General features: G+C 42.2%; 1 protein-coding gene across 1 annotated transcript in view; it reads right to left on the bottom strand.

Annotated features, from left to right (window-relative positions):
- plekhb2 (pleckstrin homology domain containing, family B (evectins) member 2) overlaps positions 1-19,457 on the bottom strand; it is a 35,615-nt gene extending 16,158 nt beyond the window's left edge. The window contains exons 1-3 of the mRNA XM_034180472.1: positions 19,290-19,457; positions 1,800-1,850; positions 1,499-1,651 (exon numbers count right to left, since the gene is read on the bottom strand). Coding sequence (XP_034036363.1) covers positions 1,499-1,651; positions 1,800-1,836 — 190 coding nt within the window. The 5' untranslated portion in view covers positions 1,837-1,850; positions 19,290-19,457. The remainder of the gene's footprint in view (positions 1-1,498; positions 1,652-1,799; positions 1,851-19,289) is intronic.
- Positions 19,458-21,134: the final 1,677 nt, after the last annotated feature.

The following is a 21,134-nucleotide window of genomic DNA, read 5'->3' as shown; positions in this document are numbered from 1 at the left end:
CATTCTTAATGTGACGTTAATAGGTTTCTTAATAGTGGGTGTTGGTGTGTGATATTCGTGATTTTCGTGGAGCATGTTTTTGGCTGTCAAAAAAAATCTTCCACGAATGTCACACACCACCCTTATTTCACCTCATGTCGTGGAGGTCATAAATGAGCGTGTTGATCCATTCTGATTAGTGGTGATCCTTAATAGAGCGTGACAGCGTTCTTCTCTGACGTGTGCACAATTAAACCCTGCTGCACCGCATTCAGTTTCATTGCTGCAGTATGCTGAAGAAGGACACTGACGCCAAGTCCGGTAAAAGTTTCATTCCAATACTCCTCAGCGTGCTCCTGCAGGTGTTCCACCTGCTGCTGCTGCGCCTGATGTTTTGGAAAACACACGAGACGAGAGCCACGTGGAGCCACACATCGGACTCTCTCTGTCTCCTCCTCCTCTCTGCGTCACTCCATGGCACAGAGCCCAACTAAGCATGCAATCACAAAGTTCTTCTGCTGTGGATTTTGAAGAGCAAACTGTAGCAATCTGAATTGTTCAGCAGCTGATGGATGAATATGGGTATTTGTGTGTTGAGCCAATTCGCCTCATTCATGTTACAGAACGTAACGAACATTATTCTTGATCGTGTGTAATGGTTCCTGATAATTTGCCAGCAACACGTGCCATTAATCGTAACGCGTGGTAACAGGTTGCAGCAGTTCCTGAGGACACCTGACGCCTCTGCCTCAAATCATCACATTCGTGATCAGCGGCCAAGAATGTCTACTTCGTGGTATTCGTGACTTGTCGTTATTATGTGTAAATGCAGCATTACAGGCTTTTCACAAACAGACAAACAAACGGGTGAAAACATAACCTCTGCCCAACATTGTTAGAGGAGTTAAAGAACAAGAACATTTATTTATACTAGCAGAAATGTGTAACACAAAATATAAAAAATATACTACATTAGTCAGAGAAGTCATTGTTTGAAAAAACCTGTAAATACTAGCCATGGGTGCTGTCATTTTTTTTTTGGGGGGGGGGGGGGGGGGACAATAGTTATTGTCATCATCTTTGAGCATACTCTTGCTCAATCAATGAAAAAATGAAAACCCTCTTAGATCAAAATACATACAAGCTCAAAGCCAGTGGTATAAGTGAAATATCTGTTTATTGTCTTTCAGACATCATTATGTACATTGTCAGATTCATTAAAGCCCAGTTATTTTAATATCCTTCTCTATGGCCTGTGCATTCAGTGCACACAGCAGGTCAGCTCCCAGCAATCCCAGAGGTATGGCTGAAACAAATCACCCAAATAAGCAACCATTCAAGACTTTAATGACAGTGACTGCTGTAGGACTCAAACCTGGTTGTGGTCTTGACAAGCTCTCACCACTTTCAAAGATTCGGTCTCAAGCACTCCAATATTAAGACCAAGTCAAGACCATGATCGGACTCAAGTACTACAACAGTAATGCCTGAAGTCAAACTTCAATAGGAACAACACTACCTTGACATGCAGCAGAACTGCGGATGTTGATGCAGTCTACTCTCATATGGACCTCATCTTCCATGTCATGTCGTTGTTGGTCATTGTAGAACACGAGTCGCCCATCAGACCACAAGTCAAACCAGTTTCTCTTCCATCGACGTAAGATGGTACCTTCAGTGGAAATATGCCAGAGTCAAGCAATCCTAAATTATTTGTTGAATTTAAAGTACTAGTTGCCACAGCAGCATCTTCACCATGTTTATACCAAATGTGCAAAAATCACATAGAAACAGTTGTAATTTGTTGTGTGACAACTAACTTTGTCTGTGAAGCCAACCACTCTTCATCATAGCCATGGTGTAAACGGCACCTAAAACAATGAAATAGCAACGTTAAAGCCACAGTGTCTCTGTTGGAATATTTTGTTCAGCAGAATCTAGAGTTTTGCGGCATATTTACAAGTTAGTAAGCAAAATGCAGAAGCAACTTTTTGATACTGCTATTCCCCTGTTCTTCCATCACTTCACCGATATTCAGTGTGCCTTTTTTTTGCATCATGTAATATATATCAAAATGTAATGTTACAACCTCAAAGTTAAATGAATCAAACCCATATCAGAGCAACAGTGTACTCGTAACATTAGATGAACATATTATCAAAAAATTTCATCTGCTCACATACATTCATGTCCACAATGTGTGTATGTAAACTTCTGACCACAACTGTATATGCTAATTTACATAGTGTGGCTGATAAAAAATTAACAATTGCATGAAGCAAATCCAGTATTGTGTGTAGTACATACAGTACGGTATGTGATTGTGACTAACTGCAAACACTGATCTATTTTTTGAACAAAATACTTTGGTTCTCCAGGATTTTATAAAAGTAAATGAAGTACATATCATGGTTAACTTCATCTGCCTTCAGAAAATAAACAAGTCCTGTTTTTATACATGCATCATGTACATAATAAACAGTGATGACCATAAGTACAGGTGTAACAGGCCAAATTAACCTCTGCCCAGATTAAACCAGAGTACAGTTTAGCCCAGGCCAGAGTATTGACCGGGGGACAAACTATCCTAGGCCAAACTATATTCAAGGTGTAAAATGGCCTACACCAGACTATACCCCTCAAGGCCAGAATATAGAGTTAGACTCATTTTTTTATTGTCATTCAGTAAGAAACATCACAGACACTGTCACAGAACGAAATATCAATGCACTGCATGAATAAGTAAAAACACAGAATAAAAGCACAGACTAAATGTCCAAGGTGTGTGATAGTGCTAAACTGGGTTTGAAAAAAAAAAAAAAAAACTATTGATAACTGTTTCTGTATATACACAGCATACAATAAATAAATAAAGGACATGGGATATTGCACATATGAAGATGCTATGAGGATAAAGTTGCTACCAGATGCAACAGTGTATTCTATATTGGACAGTTCTTTCTATCAATTTGTATTTAGCTGTTTTATGGTGGTTGGGTAAAAACTGTACCATCTACCTGAGGGCGGGAGGGAAAACAGTTTATTAAAGGGATGTGAAGTGTTCCTGATTATCCTTCTTGCCCTAGACAAGCAGCGCTGTTCTGCCAGTTCACCAATGGTTGGCAGCCTGGCCCTCATTATAATCTTTTCTGCTGCCCTCACAACCCTCCCGTGTCTTCCTGTCTCCAGCCCAGAATATACCTCTCTTGTGTAAAGAGGTTTTAATTGTATTTACACAGTATACTTACAAAAAGGTAAACATTTGGCATAAGACATCAATGTACTTTGTTTGACACATGTATAGGCTACTGCATGGCTCTGTGTGGTGAACGGATCTATGCAACAGCGTTCTTATTACACATGGACATTCTTTCTATTTCCGTCCCCAAAAAAGAAAGTAGGTCTGTGGTCAAATTTATGGACTTCTCCATCATGAAAACATGACGAGATGAATTGTCACCTTGTATTTTGAAACTGAGTTTCTTCTTTTCCCACTTGTTGACCTATTCGGTGGAGGGCATCATTTCATAAGCCACAACTTAGCTTCAAGGCCAAAAGTGTGTGAACGCTCGGACATACATCTACTTCCTCTAACGCCAAACTTCTTCAGTTTACCAACTTTGACAACAATGGAAGGCCAAATTTATGACCAGCTTTTGACATTCTACTGCAACACAGTGGATTTACACTCTACCTCCAGAAAATGAGTAAATGCCAAATCCCAGTTCAGACAAACAGCTAAGCCATATTGAGCAAAAGGAGAGGTTCTCATTAAAAGCTGAATGCCAAATGTCCTTAATTTTTGCAGAAGCAAAAATGTCAGACAAAACATCTGTGACTGTTATTACTGGAAGGGGGTAAAGAAAGAATGGCATTCACCCAGTGGCGGGCACAGTTCCAATAATCCGATAACCGATCATTATCAAAGATAATGTTTTCATTATCGGATTATCTTTTTAGATAACTTTAAAAACCATTATCAGACTAATTATCTTGCGCTAAATTTTTGTCTGAGAATTTTTAGACCAATAACATGGTAAACAAAGCTGAACAGCTACAAACATTTGTAAAATTTAAAATCAGGTGAGCACCTACCTGTTAAATGTTTCGTAGCAGATGTGTAGTTCTACCCTCTGCAAAGAGACAAGAGCTGCTTCTAGAAGAAGCCACTCTATCATTTGCAGGCAAAGGAGAACTAGTCACCAAAAAAAAAAAAAAACTAATTTCTTTTTTAACCCCATACCTTCTTTTAACCCCATACAAGCAATATCACCCAAGTCATCCAGAGGCATACATTTTTAACTTATGGTTCAAATTTTAACCAAACTAATTTCGGACAAGTTATTTAAATTAACGTCACGTCTGAAGTTTTATAATGCTGTGTTTACACATAACGATGACAAGTCACGAATGCCACGAAGTATACATTCTTGGCCGCTGATCACGAATGTGATGATTCGGGGCAGAGGCATCAGGTGTCCTCAGGAACTGCTGCAACCTGTTACCACACGTTACGATTAATGGCACGTGTTGCTGGAGAATTATCAGGAACCATTACGCATTGTCAAGAATAGTGTTCCGTGTTGTTGCGCGCTATTGCGCGTAACAGCGCATCGTTACGTTCTGTCACGTTGTGAACGAGGTGAATTGTCTCCACACACACACACACCCATATTCATCCAACCGAATTCAGATCGCTCCAGTTTTTCAGAAGAACTTTGTGACTGCATGCGTAGTTGGGCTCTGTGCCATGGAGTGGCGCAGAGAGGAGGAGGACAGAGCCAGATGTGTGGCTTCATGCGGCTCTTGTCTCGCACATTTTCCCAAACATCAGGCACATGCAGCAGGTGGAACACTTGCAGGAGCGTGCTGAAGAGCACTGAAATTAGACTTTTAGCCGACTTGGTGTGAGTAATCAAACTGAATGCGATGCAGCAGGGTTTAATTGTGCGCACGCTTCTTCCTCCGCTGGACTGGAAGAGGTGCAGAGATGTCTGGCTGCACGTGAGGCTCCCATCGCTCCTCTGGTTCCTCTGGCTCAGACTCGCTCTCCTGCTCATCGGTTACAACAGCAGGTGGAACACCTGCAGGAGCATCCTCAGGAGCTTCAGCAGGAACTGTGGAACGACATTTGGAGCCCAGTTTAATTGTGTGCACGTGACAGAAAACTGATTTGTCATGGCGCGCAGTGAAATGTGACGCCGCGTTACAAGTCGTGTCAAAACTTGACAGTTTCCGTGTCACTTCGTCATAACGCATGACAGTTTGGGCTCCAAGAACCATCACAGGAACCACTACGACCGTTGTCACGTTCTATTAAGGATCACTACTCATCAAGATGGATCAATACGCTCAGTTGCGACCTCCACGACGTGAGACAAAATGAGGGTGGTGTGTGACATTCGTGGAAGATTTTTTGACAGGCAAAAACATGCTCCATGAATATCAAGAATATCACGCACCAACACGCACTATTAAGAAACCTATTCAGATGCATTAAGTCACATTAAGAATGTCAGGAATGTGTCACGAATGACAGAAAAATGACATTCGTAATGCATCTTGGTTATGTGTAAACGCACCTTAAAGTGAAAATATCAGATATATGTTTAGTTTTAAGGTAATGTGCTAATTTTTAAGGTTTTAGTGTGGACATGCTGTGCCCAGTGCATTATGGGTATGATAGGGTAATCTCAGTATGTTCACGACATGAGAAATGCATTTCAGACACTGATCAGGCTCCACGGACAACAGCATTAAACTCTAGTGCCTAAAACTCTCGTGAATATATTCTCTTGGTTTATAGACGTTGTTATTGTGGTTGCGTTTATTAAATTCCACGCATCTTAAATGTAGCAGACACGGATTATCTGGAATTTTGTTTTGGCAAGTTTTTACAGTCTCTACTGCCATCTACTGGCCAGTAGTGTTCATGGCAGTATTCAAACTGAAGCTGGGCTGATATTTTCAATCACTGTACTCGGTTCCAGCTCAAACTGTACCACAGAACCGCACGGTGTAAAAGTTCAGAGCGCACGATTTATGTTTTCACACACATTGTACGTTCAAAAACCACACATCGGACTCATGTTTCCAGAAGCAAAACATAAACAGAAGCTTTTTTTTTTTCAAGCTTAATTTACATTTCTTATTTTTTTACAAAAACGTGCGATGGGAGACATCAAAGTTTTAAAAAAAACATTACAAGATAGGTCTGCGGTGTTTGCATGCACGAGAAGTTGGATGCTTGTAGTACTTCAGCAGCGGGATACCCTCACGATGGCCGACCAGAATATCAAACAGGTTTGATTTTCATCTGACCATACGATCGCCGATCAGGAGGTGGTCGTGAGATGTTAAACGCAGCTCGTTACTCCAAGCATGCTAAATGATGCAGGACACGCGATTAACCTGAAACTTGGTGCGATCCAAAAAAATTCTTGCAAGAATGAAAAATAAGCTGAAAAAGGGCCAAAACTCACATAATGTAAACCCAGCTTAAGTACTGAACATCTGGCACCAGTAGATCATGGCAGTGTTCTATTTATTTTTGACACCGGTTATATCAGACGGTTATTTAATTGCAACTTGGCTTTTTTTTTTTTTTGAAATTGCCTGTTTTTACAAATAAAAAATGGAATATTTTACAAAAGCACATTTATCTGTAAACACCAACACACGACACGTCACATTAACGTGTTGGTTTACATAATGAATGACTCAACCAATCAGTGTTAGCGGAGGCACATTTTACCCAGAATCCTTTGCGATCTGTCTGTGTTTGTTACAAAACTTCAGAATTAGTGCATTATTCAACATTAAAAGATATATGTTATATTTTAACTTTGTACAAATGACAGAATTGACATTAATAGAGTTATTCTATCAGTAATCATTTTATTTATACACCAAACCATAACTCAGCATTGCTTTATTTTCCAAGACCTCTGCCTGACGGCAGCATTGTGACTGAGTAGAGAGTTGAGCTTTGTGGCTCCTCTCAGCTTGCTTCTGTGCTGGAAGCCATGTAATAAACAGGAGCTTCCAGCAGGGGGCAAGATGTTCAAAGACAGAAGTACTGACTCACTGTTTAGGTCTGTTGTCGCTTTTGATGCTTCCAGAAGCGATCGTGGTGTTAAAACTCAAAATCAGCTTGTTAGTAGTTGCAAGTGTACCAGAGACAATACTGGAATTTATCGGTTATCTGTAACTTCCGATTACATTTTTGGGTGGTTTATCATTTTATCTTTATCAAAGATAACTTTTCAGTTATCTGATTATCTGTTATCAAAGTTAATTTTTTGGTTATCTGTGCCCACCACTGCATTCACCAACATATCAAAACCTGTCAAAAATGTTTTGTGATAAATCCCAAAATCAGCAAGGAGGCCCCATCACTCGACAGTATACCCATGCCTGGAAAAGTATGGAGCTTAGTCAGGATATGAGTCTTTTTTGTCCAGGTGGTTGAGGGCTGGGTGGAGGGCAGAGCAGATTGCATCCTCTATGGATAGTTTGGCTCGGTATGCAAACTGTAAGGAGTCCAGGGTGGCGGGAGAGTGGATTTGATGTGTGCCATGACAAGGAGTTCATAGCACTTCATGAGCCACAGGGAGGTAGTCATTGAAACAGGATGGAGCAGATTTCTTCAGCACAGGTATGATGGTGGCAGCTTTGAAACATGATGGAACAATGGCTTGCTTCAGGGAGATGTTAAAGATGTCCGTAAAGACATCCTTGAGATCCTCTGCGCAGTCTTTCAGCACATGACCAGGGATGTTGTCTGGACCTGTTGCCTTGCGGGTGTTGATAGCTGTGAGTGCCCTCTTCACGCTGGCGGCAGAGAGGCACAGGGTCTGGTCGTGGGGAGGGGTCTTCTGTGGGCGTGTGTTTTGTGCTTCAAAGTGTGCAAAGAAGCAATTTAAGTTGTTGAGCAGAGGGATGCTGCTCTCACAGTTCTGTGCCACGGGCTTGTAGTGCGTGATGGCCTGAATGCCCTGCCATAGGCTCTGTGCATCCTTGCTGTCTTTGAATGGGCAGTGATCTTGTGAGTGTAGTCCTGTTTTGCTTTCTTGATGCCATGGGACAGGTTGGCTCTCGCTGTTCTCAAGCCAGATTCATCCCTGGCTCTGAAGACTTTGTCCCTGGCCCTCAGCAGCCTGAGGATGTCACCTGTTAGCCATGGCTTCCAGTTAGCCCGAGTGAAGATGTTTTTTGTGTGGATCACGTCATCAATGCACTCGGAGATGTAAGAGGTTACAGTGTCTGTGTATTCCTCTATGTCTGTCTGGTTGTTGTAAGTGGCTGCCTGCTTCATTTCCCAGCCTGTTGCATTGAAGCAGTCTTGAAGAGCAGAGGAGGCTCCCTCTGGCCACACTCTCACCTGCTTTCGCACCAGTTTGGTGACTTTCACTCTGTCTGTTTGCTGGCATTAGCATAAAGCCTGGGTCCCACCGAATAATGAAGGATGAATAATGAGCCACACAGCATGTTTTTTTTTTTTTGTTTTTTTTTTTGCTACGAGAGGGTTTCTTCAACTATTGTGGGAGAATAGTGGCTTGGAGTGGCTCTTAGAGTCTCTTCAGTTAATGAGGCTCCTCTCTGAGCGTGGCGCTAATTTCAAGATATTCAAAATTTAGCAACAACAGTGTGGGGCAGTTTGTGTACGAGGTTTTAGAGGCATGTGTGTGGTGCTTACGAGGCTGCTAAAAGCCCATTATCCATGCACCTGACAGCTATGCAGGACCTGAGAGACTATTTTTGGAGCGGCTGCCCTCTTGCACATGCAGTTCTACCTGCTCTGTGCACTGGATGCTGTATATAAAATAATTATTTTGTAGGGGATTAATTATTTTCTGCCAAACCTTGGACACTGAAAACACCTCTAATCGCTTCTGGAATCACAGGACTGTTTCATCTGGATGCTTTTTTCCTCTCTTTCCTGCTCCATGTGGAATGTATTTTGAACAGCTTAAGCCTGGTTCACAAGACAGGATTTTAAAATTATCTTTAGGTTTTCAAAAGCTAAGAGACCACACACGTGGAGATTAAAAAAAAAAAAAAAAACATAGCAGATTTAACACACGAACATTCACAGCTCAGACAGGAAATCTGGCAAAAGATTAAACGTGACTTCAGAGTAAACAAATGGAGATACTTTGTGGACTATTTACAACAGAGGAAAAAAACAATACAAAAAGAAAAATTAAAGGCGTTCTTTAAAGGAGCGGAGACAGCGCGACCACCGGACTTTCTGGTAAGTCAGAACAGTTGTTTTGATTTTATTTTCTGCTCCGTACGTCCATCACATCGCTTTCTGATTGGCTGCACGTCACATTCAGCAGGCTGTGTGCTCGTTTGTGGTCGGAGGACATAGCACATGCTGCAATATCGGGCCAAGACAATCCAACATGTTGAATATCCCCGATTTGCAATCGGAGCGCTCCTGACATCCTTCCGAGCAGATCAGAGAGCTCTTAACACACCACACACAGCAGGAATATCTGATAAGATTATCTTTAGCGTCATCACGATTGTCGGGGCATCCTTAAGATTGTCGGAAGGGCAAGATCGGGTCCGATATCGGCCTAATTGTCCTGCCGTGTGAACCAGACCTTAAGGTAACTATTTTTATGTTTTTATAACTTGATAAAACAGTTCCTAGCTGTAAAGGTATGTCTATAGTTGATTTAATATCTTGTTAATGCATCACATGAGCTCCGCTGTGTGTGCGTACTGCTCACTGACGCAGTGACTCATCACACTCCAAAGGAGCATTTAGGCAGAACACCAGCTCACAAGAGTGATTTGTCAGTCAATAACAGACGAACACAAAGTTAAAATTTGGACGACTGTGAGAAAGTGGCTGTGTGTTTAAAGACATGGAAGAAAATAACTCCAGTGAAGCAACGCAGAGCTGTGCGGCAACACAGAAGGTAGTGCGCAAAAGACCGATTTTGAAGACATAACACAAAGTTAAAAGTTGTATCACAGTGACTTGTAAGCTGCTGAAGAAATAAAGAAATTTTTTTTTTTTGAAAGTGATCCACAGGTGTATATAATTAAAGCAACCACCTCATTGTGTATGTAGAATGGCAGTGTGCGTGTAAAAAAGCAATTTTGCAGAAATAAAAGGACGAACAGAAAGTTAAAGTGGGATAACGGTGTGAAAATGACTGTGTTTAAGCCAGGGAAAAAATAAAGCCAGCAAGCCACGGATGGAAAGGAAGCCAGTGAGAAGGAGCACAGAGGCAGCTCTCCAGGAATGGAGAACAGCAGCGCATGCGCAAAAGAGCAATTTTGCAGGATTAAACAGACAAACACAAAGTTAAAAGTGGGATCACGATGTGTGTGTTTAATGCCGCAGAAGAAATAAAGCCAGCGAGGTGCGGAGCCAGCAAGGAGCACAGAGGCAGCTGTCCAGGAACCCTTGGTTTGGTTCTAGCTGGTCTGGTGTATTAGGTGGACAGCACCCTGGCACACAGCGCACAACTGCTGGACTATAGTGGAGAGTCTATTTTTGGGCTGCATTTAAAAAATGTGACATCTTTAAACGCTGCTGTGAATCTCTGACCAAGCAGAGGGAAAAAAATATGGAATCACTCAATTCTGAGGAAAAAATTATGGAATCATGAAAAACAAAAGAACGCTCCAACACATCACTAGTATTTTGTTGCACCACCTCTGGCTTTTATAACAGCTTGCAGTCTCTGAGGCATGGACTTAATGAGTGACAAACAGTACTCTTCATCAATCTGGCTCCAACTTTCTCTGATTGCTGTTGCCAGATCAGCTTTGCAGGATGAAGCCTTGTCATGGACCATTTTCTTCAACTTCCACCAAAGATTTTCAATTGGATTAAGATCCGGACTATTTGCAGGCCATGACATTGACCCTATGTGTTTTTCTGCAAGGAATGTTTTCACAGTTTTTGCTCTATGGCAAGATGCATTATCATCTTGAAAAATGATTTCATCATCCCCAAACATCCTTTCAATTGATGGGATAAGAAAAGTGTCCAAAATATCAACGTAAACTTGTGCATTTATTGATGATGTAATGACAGCCATCTCCCCAGTGCCTTTACCTGACATGCAGCCCCATATCATCAATGACTGTGGAAATTTACATGTTCTCTTCAGGCAGTCATCTTTATAAATCTCATTGGAATGGCCACAATTATTTTTCCTGATTTCTTATAGTGTTTCTTAAAGCCAGAAAGTTGCCATTTGAAATGACTTTAGTTTTGTGTCATGTCTGTGATCTGCTTTTTTCCTACAAAATTAAACAACTGAATGAACATCCTCCGAGGCCGGTGATTCCATAATTTTTGCCAGGGGTTGTAACCAGACCCCTCCTATCGAGAGGCAGACTGCTATAGGCTAGTGACTAAACAATAGCTCTAATTATCACCTACTGTGCTCTAGTTAGCACCCTCCTAATGACAGGGCAGCTGTCCCTCCTAATGATGGGACGGACCCTCTCCTGATGGCTCCCTTGACGACTCTGCTGATGACGTGAATGACTCATTACCATGAACAAAAGACTGAAACTGCTTTGACCTGAGTACCCCATTGTAAACAGGGGATAAAGTGTGTCTCAGACCCCCTCCTCGGTTAAGGCTGGGTTTCAACCATTTCACAAAGAATGCCTCCTTGACCCCTCTCTCAAACCATTTCTTCTCTCTGGCTAATATTTTAACTTCCTTGTCCTCAAATGTGTGGTTAGTGTCTTTAAGGTGGAGATGAACTGCAGACTGAGGTCCACTGGCGCCTTCTCTGCGGTGCTGGTATAGCCTTTTGTGTAAAGGTTGCTTAGTCTCACCTATGTAGTGTTCGTTACAGTTTTCCTGGCATCTGATAGAATACACTATATTGCTCTGTTTGTAACTAGGGATCCTGTCCTAGCTTTTGCTGGCTTTGGTTTATTCTTCTCTACAAGAGTCAAGACAGAAGTCAAACTACCAGAGGAAGAATTTTAGCTGAGGAAGCTTCTGCGATTTGAAGCGAAACGTCCTTGCGTCAAACAACCCAGTCCAGTCGAAGATTCAAGCTTCTCTACTATTCAGTCAGTGAGTTCGTCAATTTTGTGGAACAAACAGGTGTGAATCAGGTGTCCCCTATTCAAGGATGAAGCCAGCACCTGTTGAACATGCTTTTCTCTTTGAAAGCCTGAGGACAATGGGACGTTCAAGACATTCAGAAGAACATCGTAGTTTGATTAAAAAGTTGATTGGAGAAGGGAAAAATTATACGCAGGTGCAAAAAAATTATAGGCTGTTCATCTACAATGATCTCCAATGCTTTAAAATGGACAACAACAACAAAAAAAAAAAAGACGCGTGGAAGAAAATGGAAAACAACCATCAAAATGGATAGAAGAATAACCAGAATGGCAAAGGCTCACCCACTGATCAGCTCCAGGATGATCAAAGACAGTCTGGAGTTACCTGTAAGTGCTGTGACAGTTAGAAGACGCCTGTGTGAAGCTAAATTATTTGCAAGAATCCCCCGCAAAGTCCCTCTGTTAAATAAAAGACATGTGCAGAAGAGGTTACAATTTGCCAAATAACACATCAACTGGCCTAAAGAGAAATGGAGGAATATTTTGTGGACTGATGAGAGTAAAATTGTTTTTTTGGGTCCAAGGGCTGCAGACAGTTTGTGAGACGACCCCCAAACAGAAACAAAACAGTTTGAACATAATAGTTTTGAGTTTGTAGCGTCAACAGCAGATGCTACTATTATTGTGAACACCCCCTTTTCTACTTTTTTTACTAATAGCCCAATTTCATAGCCTTAAGAGTGTGCATATCATGAATGCTTGGTCTTGTTAGATTTGTGAGAATCTACTGAATCTACTGGTACCTTGTTTCCCATGTAACAACAAGAAATATACTCAAAACCTGGATTAATCTTTTTAGTCACATAGCACTACTATTATTCTGAACACTACTGTAGATGAAAACGTGGGTGATTCTTCAAATAATCGCTGACACACCCATGTGTGGCTCATTATTCATCTTTCATTATTTGTGGGACCCAGGCCTAAGAGTGATGTGATCAGAGAGTCCAATGTGGGGGAGGAGATGGCGCTGTATGCTCCTTTGTGAGTAGTGTAAACCAGGTCCAAAATGTTATCCCCCCTTGTTGGGAAATCAACATGCTGGTATAGTTTTGGAAGGACAGTCTCGAGATCAGTATGATTAAAATCCCCGGTGAGGATGGTGAAACCATCTGGGTGTGCTGTCTGTTGTTCACTGACGGCCTGGTACAGTTCAATAACTGCTGCATTCCTATCTCTATTGTTGTTGGTGGGTGGGATATGTTCTCCAGCTAGCAAAATCGCAGTAATTTCCCTTGGCAGATAAAAAGGACGGCACTTTATGATCATAATTTCCACCAGTGGTGAACAGTGTTTGCATACTACAACAGTGTCCCGGCACCATTCATCATGAATGTAAACACACACGCCTCCGCTGCGAGTCTTTCCTCCGTTTACGTGGGCCCTGTCCGCTCAGTAGCATGCTAACTGCTCCAGTTGTACAGGAGAGTCCAGAATGTTGTCATTTAACCATGTTTCAGTACAAGCACACAGCAGTTACTCACTATTTGATTCGCTGACCTCAGCAGTTGTATGTGATCCATTTTGTTGTCCAGTGATCGTAAATTAGCCAGGAGGATGGATGTATGGCTGGACGAGTTGGGTTAGCCGCTAGCCTGGCCCGGACACGTCCGCGCTTGCCCCTCTTCTGCTTCCTCGCACAATGCTTCTGGCACCTTCTTTCCGGGGGAGGAGTAGCAGGCGAGTCCGGTGTTACACTCAACAAAAATATAAACGCAGCACTTTTGGTTTTGCTCCCATTTTGTATGAGATGAACTCAAAGATCTAAAACTTTCCACATACACAATATCACCATTTCCCTCAAATATTGTTCACAAACCAGTCTAAATCTGTTATAGTGAGCACTTCTCCTTTGCTGAGATAATCCATCCCACCTCACAGGTGTGCCATATCAAGATGCTGATTAGACACCATGATTAGTGCACAGGTGTGCCTTAGACTGTCCACAATAAAAGGCCACTCTGAAAGGTGCAGTTTTATCACACAGCACAATGCCACAGATGTCGCAAGATTTGAGGGAGCATGCAATTGGCATGCTGACAGCAGGAATGTCAACCAGAGCTGTTGCTCCTGTACTGAATGTTCATTTCTCTACCATAAGCCATCTCCAAAGGCGTTTCAGAGAATTTGGCAGTACATTCAACCAGCCTCACAACCGCAGACCACGTGTAACCACACCAGCCCAGGACCTCCACATCCAGCATGTTCACCTCCAAGATCGTCTGAGACCAGCCATTCAGACAGCTGCTGAAACAATCGGTTTGCATAACCAAAGAATTTCTGTACAAACTGTCAGAAACTGTCTCAGGGAAGCTCATCTGCATGCTCGTCGTCCTCACTGGGGTCTCGACCTGACACCAGTTCGTCGTCGTAACCGACTTGAGTGGGCAAATGCTCACATTCGCTGGCGTTTGGCACGTTGGAGAGGTGTTCTCTTCACGGATGAATCCCGGTTCACTCTCTTCAGGGCAGATGGCAGACAGCGTGTGTGGCGTTGTGTGGGTGAGCGGTTTTCTGATGTCAATGTTGTGGATCGAGTGGCCCATGGTGGCAGTGGGGTTATGGTATGGGCAGGCGTCTGTTATGGACGAAGAACACAGGTGCATTTTATTTATGGCATTTTGAATGCACAGACATACCGTGATGAGATCCTGAGGCCCATTGTTGTGCCATACATCCAAGAACATCACCTCATGTTGCAGCAGGATAATGCACGGCCCCATGTTGCAAGGATCTGTACACAATTCTTGGAAGCTGAAAATGTCCCAGTTCTTGCATGGCCGGCATACTCACCGGACTTGTCACCCATTGAGCATGTTTTGGATGCTCTGGACCGGCGTATACGACAGCGTGTACCAGTTCCTGCCAATATCCAGCAACTTCGCACAGCCATTGAAGAGGAGTGGACCAACATTCCACAGGCCACAAATGACAACCTGATCAACTCTATGCGAATGGAGAATGGAAGGCAAATGGTGGTCACACCAGATACTGACTGGTATCCCCCCCCCCCCCACCAATAAAACAAAACTGCACCTTTCAGAGTGGCCTTTTATTGTGGACAGTCTAAGGCACACCTGTGCACTAATCATGGTGTCTAATCAGCATCTTGGTATGGCACACCTGTGAGGTGGGATGGATTATCTCAGCAAAGGAGAAGTGCTCACTATCACAGATTTAGACTGGTTTGTGAACAATATTTGAGGGAAATGGTGATATTGTGTATGTGGAAAAAGTTTTAGATCTTTGAGTTCATCTCATACAAAATGGGAGCAAAACCAAAAGTGTTGCATTTATATTTTTGTTGAGTGTATTTCAGGCCAGCGGAGTAATCCAAGCTCCTTGAGAGTCTCTGTTGCGTGGTCCAAAACATTGCAAAGCATGCTTTTGCAGATGTCTAGCAGAGTCTGTCGGCTGTACTAGTATTTCGACGTAGACGAACACGTAAAACCTTCAGACAAACACTTTTTAAATGAACAAATCACTGCCCGGTTGGGACAGAGAGGTGTCACTGCGTGTGCACGCGCCGTCATCTGGGATAACATATATAAAACATACTTCACAGTAATTAGTCTGGCAGCTAGACAGCGTAAGGAGTACAATATCATCAGTTATACACACAGGGGGGAACACAGATATTTACATAGTTTGGATCACGTAAACAGTGAAGCTGAATAACATTTTATCTGCAACTATCCTGTGTCAGTCATCACTTACTCATCTTCAACAGCTTATCCGAGATAGGGTCACGGGGCAACAGCTCTAACAGGAGACCCCAGACTTCCCTCTCCCATGCCACACTGACCACATCTGACTGGGGGATCCCAAGGCATTCCCAGGCCAGTGTGGAGATATAATCTCTCCACCAAGTCCTGGGTCTTCCTCCTGAGTCTCCTCCCAGGTGGACGTGCCTGGAACACCTCCCTAGGAAGGCGCCCAAGAGGCATCCTTACCAGATGCCCGAACCACCTCAGCTGGCTCCTTTCAATGCAAAGGAGCAGTGGCTCTACTCTGAGCTCCCCATGGATGACCGAACTTCTCACCCTATCTCTAAGGCAGACACCAGCCACCCTTCTAAGGAAGCCCATTTTTTGATAATTTTTCCCTTTGGAGTGTTGATTCCTTGAAAGATTTTTGTGAAAATGTGGTATTGGTGTCCAAGGAAGAAAAACTGAAGCTATTGCTGCACACAAACTGAAAATTTAGGTTTTTCCCAACTCGACCCACTGCCAATCCAGGCAGTGTCTATTTGGAAACACAGAATCAGCTGATCACTGTTTCACTTTGCGGATCTCTATAAGTCTTGTGCACTATGTTCGTATTTATGAGTGTGTGAAATAAATTATTTGTGAAGAATAAAATAAAATTAATCATGGATCTTGTTGGTGAATGGCAGTTGAATGGTGTCTCTAGTAAATAATCATGAAGTAACTGCCTGGCCCGTATCCCTGCATGTTCTGTGTCATTTATTAGGCTTATAGGCACATGTGCCTGTGATTTGAATCAATGAATAAAGGGATAAAATGCATTGGTTTGTATCACAACAGAGCAAGACGACAGATTACATTGCCCTTTTAAAAGATGACGACGGTAAATCATTTCCCAACCTGATATCTGAACTCGAGTCTGGCTGGCTGGACGATAAGAGCGGAATTACTCAATGGCACTGCCGCACAATTCGCCGGCCCAATGCAACCCACTGCCATGCTGTGTGCTGGACGCTGCATTATATAAAATTATTTGGTAGTGGATTATTCATTTGTTCTCGTAGATTTGCTGATAAAATCACCTCTAATCACTCCAGAAGCACAGAGGAATTTTCACCAGCAGCTTTTCTTGTGTGATTCATAGGGTGAAGAAAGCATTTGGGATAATCTCAAAGGTAATTATTTATATTGTAAGGGCTTGGCAAAACAGTTGCATTTCACGCCTTCTTATAAGCATCTGTAAAATTATGTTTTTTAGGGATTTAGACAGTTGTTTGACTGACGCTGTCACTAACCGACCGAGCCGCCGTTTATGTTTTTACACCCCTTGACCTTTGAACCAACCTGGTCGCGCATGCACATTGCCATAGTGTGAAAAGGCTTATTCTGTAGTTTCATTTCAATCAAGCTCTCAAATGTTCAATTTTTGCCATTGCTACCAAGAAGAGCATCCAGTATCCAGTAGCTAAAGCATCATAACTGGATCAGCATCATTTGATGACTACAACCCCTGGCAAAAATTATGGAATCACTGGCCTCGGATGATGTTCATTCAGTTGTTTAATTTTGTAGAAAAAAAGCAGATCACAGACATGACACAAAACTAAAGTCATTTCAAATGGCAACTTTCTGGCTTTAAGAAACACTATAAGAAATCAAGAAAAAAAGATTGTGACAGTCAGTAACGGTTTACTTTTAGACCAAGCAGAGGAAAAAAATATGGAATCACTCAATTCTGAGGAATAAATTATGGAATCACCCTGCAAATTTTCATCCCCCAAACTAACACCTGCATCAAATCAGATCTGCTCGTTGACATTGACCCTATGCCATGACATTGACCCTATGTGTCTTTTTGCAAGGAATGTTTTCACAGTTTTTGCTCTATGGCAAGATGCATTATCATCTTGAAAAATGATTTAATCATCCCCAAACATCCTTTCAATTGTCCAAAATATCAACATAAACTTGTGCATTTATTGATGATGTAATGACAGCCATCTCCCCAGTGCCTTTACCTGACATGCAGCCCCATATCATCAATGACTGTGGAAATTTACATGTTCTCTTCAGGCAGTCATCTTTATAAATCTCATTGGAATGGCACCAAACAAAAGTTCCAGCATCATCACCTTGCCCAATGCAGATTCGAGATTCATCACTGAATATGACTTTCATCCAGTCATCCACAGACCACGATTGCTTTTCCTTAGCCCATTGTAACCTTGTTTTTTTCTGTTTAGGTGTTAATGATGGCTTTCGTTTAGCTTTTCTGTATGTAAATCCCATTTCCTTTAGGCGGTTTCTTACAGTTCGGTCACAGACGTCGACTCCAGTTTCCTCCCATTCGTTCCTCATTTGTTTTGTTGTGCATTTTTCGATTTTTGAGACATATTGCTTTAAGTTTTCTGTCTTGACGCTTTGATGTCTTCCTTGGTCTACCAATATGTTTGCCTTTAACAACCTTCCCATGTTGTTTGTATTTGGTCCAGAGTTTAGACACAGCTGTGAACAACCAACATCTTTTGCAACATTGCCTGATGATTTACCCTCTTTTAAGAGTTTGATAATCCTCTCCTTTGTTTCAATTGACATCTCTCGTGTTGGAGCCATGATTCATGTCAGTCCACTTGGTGCAACAGCTCTCCAAGGTGTGATCACTCCTTTTTAGATGCAGACTAACGAGCAGATCTGATATGATGCAGGTGTTAGTTTTGGGGATGAAAATTTACAGGGTGATTCCATAATTTTTTCCTCAGAATTGAGTGATTCCATATTTTTTTCCTCTGCTTGGTCTAAAAAAGTAACCGTTACTGACTGCCACAATCTTTTTTTCTTGATTTCTTATAGTGTTTCTTAAAGCCAGAAAGTTGCCATTTGAAATGACTTTAGTTTTGTGTCATGTCTGTGATCTGCTTTTTTTGTACAAAATTAAACAACTGAATGAACATCCTCCGAGGCCGGTGATTCCATAATTTTTGCCAGGGGTTGTACATATGGGCTGCTCAGCCTCCCATCAGGGAAGTAAAATTTAAACAAACATTACTGCTGCACAGATACCCCACCAGCACCACCACAATAATCTGGATACGCCACTGCTGCAGATTCGTTAAAAAGGAAACCAGTTTTGTGTTCAGCAGCTCATCCATAAAAAAATTAACCATTTAATTTTTCAATTCCTCCTAACAAGAGGCCATTTTTGAGTAAGTTCTCCTGACTTCTTATTAATTCGCTCAACAGAATACCAAAAAACTAATAAACAAAATAAAAAACAACAACCCTGATTAGGCAAAGACGTGTTAATCTATGTTTTACTAGTCCAGGTTTGGTAACATTTAATGCTAATGCTGTTTTTACTGTGGCCAACTAGCTTAACCTGCGCTAAATCTTCTTGTATAATAACGCGAAAAAAAATACCTCATTATTTGCCATGAAACCCGTTTGTAATTTGTCAAGAAACAAGTTTACAAAGACGCCTACCTAAATATTTTGAAGAGGGAAAAACACGTCTCGCTGAAGCTTGATACAGCAAACCCGAAACGGATCCGTAAAAAAAAAAAGATGACCTCCTCTGAGGAGAAAAGCGTGACGGCCGAAGTGAGCGGACACAGACAGCCTTTATGTTCTTGTTGAGACTGGTGACGAGCCCCACCCGTCGCGCATCTTCACGGACTTCACGGTCTATGGAGGGAGGGGAGGGGGTCGTGTTTGTTTTGAATGACGTAACCTATCAGCTGACCGCGTTGGAAAGTACTAGCAAAACACAGAGAGGGTGCGCTCGTTTCACTTCACAGACTGGCTTTTCTAAAGCGTTGTTATAGTAACCTAAATGTAACTCCAGATCATTTTGTGGTGTCCTCTGTTACCAGTGCAGAGGTTCACAAAATACTGAAAAGCAGATGTGTGGCGAAAGCGACAGGGGTAGACAATTTGCCTGCTCTTTTCATCATATATAGTGCTGATATCTGTTCCTTTGACTGGAATCATAAACATGTCCTGAAGATGGTTCCACTGTATAATAAAAATGCAAAAGCGAAATATGTAATTAATATGTAATTATATTTAAGAGATGTATTTAATTGCAAGTTCTGTATTATTCTTCAGTATAATAACTTATGAACTCCACTGGGTTTTTGTTAGACCTGCAGAAGGCTTTTGATACTGTTGATTATATTGTATTGCTGAACAAGCTGGATCAAGGCCTTGGAGCTTAGTCAATGTCAGCTGATTGGTTTAGATCATATTTAAATGATGCTGACAGAAAACAAATTGTGGACATAAATGATACCTTCTCAAATGAAAGGAATATTACACGTGGTGTACCTCAAGGTTCCATACTTGGACCACTTTATTTTTAAATATGCATGGGGCGGTTTGCAGCCGAGTGTGAAGCGTCCGGGATGAAAATCAGCACCTCCAAATCCGAGGCCATGGTACTCGACCGGAAAAAGGTGCTTTGCCCTCTTCAGATTGGTGGAGTGTCCTTGCCTCAAGTGGAGGAGTTTAAGTATCTCGGGGTCTTGTTCATGAGTGAGGGACGGATGGAGCATGAGATCGATAGACGGATCGGTGCAGCATCTGCAGCGGAGGAGCTGGGGGAGGTGTGTGTGGATCGGGAGGTCTGGGCGGCTTTGCTTGAGCTGCTGCCCCCACGACCCGACTCCGGATAAAGCGGAAGAAAATGGATGGATGGAGATTATATATATATATATATATATATATATATATATATATATATATATATATATATACACGAGGTCTGTCCGTAAAGTATAGGTCCTTTTTATTTTTTTCAAAAACTATATGGATTTCATTCATATGTTTTTACGTCAGACATGCTTGAACCCTCGTGCGCATGCGTGAGTTTTTCCACACCTGTCGGTGACGTCATTCGCCTGTGAACACTCCTTGTGGGAGGAGTCGTCCAGCCCCTCGTCGGAATTCCTTTGTCTGAGAAGTTGCTGAGAGACTGGCGCTTTGTTTGATCATAATTTTTTCTAAACCTGTGAGACACATCGAAGTGGACACGGTTCGAAAAATTAAGCTGGTCTTCAGTGAAAATTTTAACAGCTGATGAGAGATTTTGAGGTGATTCTGTCACTTTAAGGACTTTTCACGGTGCGAGACGTCGCTCAGCGTTCTCAGGCGGCGTCATCAGCCTGTTTCAAGCTTAAAACCTCCACATTTCAGGCTCTGTTGATCCAGGACGTCGTGAGAGAACAGAGAAGTTTCAGAAGAAGTCGGTTTCAGCATTTTATCCGGATATTCCACTGTTAAAGGAGATTTTTTTTAATGAAAGACGTGCGGGCGGATTGCAGCGTCGGC

This window comes from Thalassophryne amazonica, chromosome 10, assembly GCF_902500255.1.
Source record: "Thalassophryne amazonica chromosome 10, fThaAma1.1, whole genome shotgun sequence".
Lineage (NCBI taxonomy): Eukaryota > Metazoa > Chordata > Actinopteri > Batrachoidiformes > Batrachoididae > Thalassophryne > Thalassophryne amazonica.
This window is presented reverse-complemented; position numbering and strand designations above follow the sequence as displayed.